General features: G+C 57.7%; 1 protein-coding gene across 1 annotated transcript; it reads left to right on the plus strand.

The window, feature by feature from the left end:
• The first annotated feature begins 2,583 nt into the window (after positions 1-2,583).
• Positions 2,584-4,367, plus strand: FOXE3 (forkhead box E3). Its single transcript, XM_039474594.2, has one exon. The coding sequence runs from the start codon at positions 2,615-2,617 to the stop codon at positions 3,572-3,574; it is 960 nt and encodes a 319-aa protein (XP_039330528.1). The 5' UTR covers positions 2,584-2,614; the 3' UTR covers positions 3,575-4,367.
• The last annotated feature ends 955 nt before the right edge of the window (positions 4,368-5,322 follow it).

The raw sequence follows: 5,322 nt of genomic DNA on the forward strand, positions 1-5,322 counted from the left end.
GACTCAAAAAAAAAAAAAAAAAAAAAAAAAGAATGCAGGGTGGTGGGGAGGTTGAAGAGGGTTCTGAGTCAGGACCTGCTTAGAATATAAACTCAGCTGATTTTTCACTATTGTGGGTTAGAGATTGTCTCTAGATCTCCAAGTGTTATCTCCTTCCTTTCTCTTTCCACAGCCCCTCTGCCCACCTCTCTCATAGCTGGCAGTTGCCTGTCTCTCCACCAGATTTTGAGTCTTCATTTCTGTCTTGCCTGGAACACTCGCAAAGGGACTGGTCCAGAAGTGCTTGGTAAGTGATGAAGGCTGAACGGAGGCTAGAACTGAAGGAGGGATGGATCTGGGATCCATGTGGAATAGACAGGACTTGGGAGTTGCCTGAATGTATAGAGCAGGTGTCCCCAAACTACAGCCTGAGGGTCGCATGTGGCCCCCTGAGGCCATTTATCTGGCCCCCCGCCGCACTTCAGGAAGGGGCACCTCTTTCATTGGTGGTCAGTGAGAGGAGCACAGTATGTGGCGGCCCTTCAATGGTCTGAGGGACAGTGAACTGGCCCCCTGTGTAAAAAGTCTGGGGATGCCTGGTGTAGACTGAGTGCGGAGGGAGGAGCCCAAGATGATGACAACCACACTTTAGTCTGGTGGCGGTGGGAAGGAGAGGGGAGAGGTCCATTTGCTGAGATATGGGATGCTGGAAGGAGAGCCACCCAGGGCTGAAGGATGTACTGGGTAGAGGAAGAGATGCATTTCATTAGGACATTTGGGTTTGAGATGACTTGAAATATCCATGTGGTTATGCCCAATGGGCACTGGATATACTGAGCAGGAGGTGAGGAGAGAAGCTAAGAATCAACTTTGGCAGCTGAAGTTGTGGAAGCTGGAAATACTCTTAACTATTAATCTCTAATGTCTTAGCTCAGCTTTAAAGGATGGCATTCTTAGAAGAGTGGGGTGCTACAGCTTTGAACTTCACATTTAATTCCAGGTCTAGCACTTACTACTAGCTGTGTGAAGTCAGGGAAACCACTTAACCTCTCAGAACCTTAGTTTCCTCATTTGCAAAATAGGAATAATAACAGTACTCACCTCACAGGGTGCCCAAACTTAAGTGCAATAATGTACATAAAGTGTTTACCAAATACAAAATGCTCAGTAATGGTGGCTGTGGTGTCATCAGCTGAGACTGGAGCTGAGAGAGGGGCCCTTGAGCTCCATGCTTTGAGTTTGGATTTTGAGTTTGGAATTAACAGGCCTGCTATAACTAGCTTTGGTCACCTATACCTGGGGACACCTATACCTGGGCCCAGGCACTAGGCTGGGGCAAGTGAGACACCCAGGGCCCCAAATTTAAGGAGGCCCTGGCTTTCAAGTGGTGACTGTACCTGCAAGACTCTGAGATTGAGCTCTCCTCAAACTCAACACCTCAGGCATCTCTGGGCTCACTTTCCTTGCAGGTCTGCTTCACGTCCAAGTCTGTTGATCTACCTGTCCCCAGGACAAGACACTTTAAGACAAGGCTCCTTCACCCTGTGGTTCCCTTGGCGCTGGGGATGGTTCTCTGCTCTCTCTCTGGAGAAGAGGTTTTTCAAAACAGGCAGGGTGCTGCATCCCTCTGGATGGTAGTTGTGGGTGGAATTTCCCAGACTGAGTTTTTAACAAAAACTGCCGAAGACCCCCTATCCCCAGTGAGATGTGAGCGCGGTGTTTCTGGGTCAGAAATGTGGCTCTTTCAGACTCACAGTCTGTGGAAGCCTGCATTTTGTACTCTGTTGTGTGTGTCTGTGTGTGAGGAGAAGCTGTTTTCTCCAACAGGAGGGGTGTGGAGAGGAGGCAGCCAGAAGGGCAACTCCAAGTTGTGGACTTCCTGGGGGCTCTTGATTTAAAGAGGTCGCACCACTTTCCACGACTGTTTTTTCCAAGAATGATCTCAAGGCCTGGAGGGAGGGCAGGACAGAGGAATGGCAGAGGTGGGTGGCAGAGAGGAAAATGGTGACCCTGCTCTGGAGCAGCCTGACATCCTCCCAGAGACAAAATCGGCCTGGCTCTGCCTGCCCTGCTGCTTCATTACCTTGGCCCGGGTTCCCTAATGTCTGCAAGTGGTCCTGACGCCTCCCCATCAGGACGGTGAGGGCTGGCAAGGCGGCCTTCATCTCTGTCCCAGCTGGAGATGGAAGCACCAGGAGGAGCACGTGGGGACCTAGTATTCGGAGGAGCAAAATGGGGAGGGGCTGGGAGAGTGAATGGGTGGATTTGTGATTGGGAATGATCCAAAGGAGAGGGGGTTGAGGGAGGGGTGGAAAGGGAAGGGGGCTGACCAATACAGTGGGACGGGCCGGGGCCAGGGGCTGACCTAACCCAGATGGGGAAGGGGTGACCGGGTCTGGGAAAAACTGATCCAAAGGCAGAGAGGGAGGGGCGAAATGGTGGAGGGTACCGTGAACAGAGTAAGGGGGCTGGGAGAGGAAATTAGAGGGGAGGTGCTGGCCAGCAGGGAAGGCCTGAGCCCTCTCCCCTCGCGGTGGTGCGGAGTGGTGGGGGGAGGGAAAGGGCTGGGTCCATATAAAGTGGGTCGGCGGCCCCTGCCGTCCCGGAGCCGCGCGGGCAGGGGCTGCCGCAGCCTATGGCGGGGCGCAGCGACATGGATCCGCCCGCCGCTTTCTCGGGCTTCCCCGCCCTGCCCGCGGTCGTGCCGTCGGGGCCGCCGCCGTCGCCGCTCGCGGGAGCTGAGCCGGGGCGGGAGCCCGAGGAGGCCGCGGCGGGCCGCGGGGAGGCGGCCTCCACGCCAGTGCCGGGCCCGGGGCGGCGGCGGCGGCGGCCCCTGCAGCGCGGGAAGCCGCCCTACTCGTACATCGCGCTCATCGCCATGGCTCTGGCGCACGCCCCGGGCCGCCGCCTCACACTGGCCGCCATCTACCGCTTCATCACCGAGCGCTTCGCCTTCTACCGCGACAGCCCGCGCAAATGGCAGAACAGCATCCGGCACAACCTCACGCTCAACGACTGCTTCGTCAAGGTGCCCCGCGAGCCGGGCAACCCGGGCAAGGGCAACTACTGGACGCTGGACCCCGCGGCCGCCGACATGTTCGACAACGGCAGCTTCCTGCGGCGCCGCAAGCGCTTCAAGCGCGCCGAGCTGCCCGCGCACGCGGCCGCGCCGCCCGGGCCGCCGCTCCCCTTCCCCTACGCGCCCTACGCGCCCGCGCACGGCCCCGCGCTGCTGGCGCCGCCGCCCCCTGCCGGCCCGGGCCCCGCGCCGCCCGCGCGCCTGTTCAGCGTCGACAGCCTGGTCAGCCTGCAGCCGGAGCTGGGGGGCCTGGGCGCCCCCGAACCGCCCTGCTGCGCCGCGCCCGACGCCGCCGCCTCCGCCTTCCCGCCCTGCGCGGCCGCCGCCTCCCCGCCGCTCTACTCGCAGGCCCCCGACCGCCTGGTGTTGCCCGCGACGCGCCCCGGCCCCGGCCCGCTGCCCGCCGAGCCCCTCCTGGCCTTGGCGGGGCCGGCAGCCGCGCTCGGCCCGCTCAGCCCGGGGGAGGCCTACCTGAGGCAGCCGGGCTTCGCGTCGGGGCTGGAGCGCTACCTGTGAGCCTGCGCCCCGCGGGCGGGCACCTGCGCGCCTGTCCCCTGGGCCTGCGGCGCCGCCCGCGAGCGCCCCACCTCTGGCCGCCACCCCGGCTGGGAGCACACCCTGCGCGAGTCTCGTCTTGGCCTCCTGGACTCAGATTCCTGCTACATCGTTCTCTGTCCCCCATCCCTGGGGAGGCTGCCGCGCAGCGTCCCCTGTGACCTGCAAGCCTCTCATTTCTTCTCCCTCCGCTTGTGAGCACCCCCAGCTTTGCGGCGCCCTCACCCAGCGCTGTCTGTGGGTCCTTTGCCGCGGAGCTGCCCCGCCTCCAGGGAGTCCCCACCCAGGTTTCCTGGTGAGTTCCAAGCCTTTGAAGCCAGATCTGCGATCCCAAGCCGCCTCTTCCACCCGCTGTACTTCATCAAGCTTCCCTCAGGTTTTTCCGACACGTTAGAGGTCAGACGCCTGGGTTCATGACTTACTCGCTAGCGTCCCTTCATTTCCCCACAAGTTTGCCCCCCGCCTCCATTTACCTGTCTGCCCTCAGCTTCTTCCTGGGAGAGAGCCTCCCTTCTTCGCAGACACTCCTGGCTGCCCTCTTCACGCCCTGAGGACGCTTCTTGGAGATTTCAGAGACAGGTAGCACCAGGGCTCCCGACTGAAAGGGGAGTTAGTGGGCCTTTATGTCTGCCCCGCCCCCTGAAAAACTTAGGACTTACTGGGTTATTATTATTTTTAACTAAAGCTGGTTTAATTAAAAAGAAAGAAACCTTTTTCTGGGCTTGGTGTGATGGCTGGTGACTTTCGGGAGAGGTCTGGGGAGACCAGGGGAGCTTTGTTTCAGATCTTGGGTTGCCGCATGGGGTGAACCTCCTCATCAGGCATCCATCAGAACTTCATGAAATGGGATTAGGAAGTGATTCTCCAGCAGGATTAGTGGCTAACACAATTTTGTTTTAAAAAGGAAGTGATTCCACCATAGCTGTGCACATAGTCAGATGCCATCTCCTGCATCTCAGCCCGGTAGAGATGAGATGGGCTGGGCATGTGTGTGTACACACTCGTGTGAATGTATCTGAGCAGCGGGTTGCCTGCTATCTGGGGTTATTCCCAACTCCCATGGATAAAGGAGCATGGGCCATTGAGTCACTCGTCCAGTTAGTTAATGTGCTGAGCCTGTGCTAGGCACTGGGGAAATATCACTAAATGGATGGGCAAAATCCCTGCCTCATGGAGGTTGTGGGCCAGTGGGGAAGAGACATTAATCCAACCATCACTGCTCGGATAAATAAGGTAAGTGCTCTAGAGCCTTGCACTCAAAGTGTGGTCCACAGACCTACAACATCACCTGGGAGCTTGTTAGAAATGCAGAATCTGGCAGGGCATGCTGGCTCATGCCTGTAGTCCTAGCATTTTGGGAGGCCAAGGCAGGAGGATCCGTTGAGGCCAGGAGTTCAAGACCAGCCTGGCCTAACATAATGAGACCTCATCTCAATAAATGGATAGCTAGATAAATAGAAATGCAGGATCTCAGCCCCAACTAAGATTCACTGAATCATCAGATTATGCATTTTAGCAAAATTCTGAGGTGACTAGTATGCATAGTGTTCTGGAGGGAAGGCACTGGCCCCGGCAAGAGGCTCAGTCTAAAAGATTAGAGCTCCTTACTATAAAAAGAGGCCAGGCCACACAACCACAACCCATGCCCTCTGAACTTCCGGACACTGCACATTGGCTATTGTCCTTGTCTTACCTCCCTTGATGGATTG

This window comes from Saimiri boliviensis, chromosome 11 (assembly GCF_048565385.1).
Source record: "Saimiri boliviensis isolate mSaiBol1 chromosome 11, mSaiBol1.pri, whole genome shotgun sequence".
In the NCBI taxonomy this organism is placed as follows: Eukaryota; Metazoa; Chordata; class Mammalia; order Primates; family Cebidae; genus Saimiri; species Saimiri boliviensis.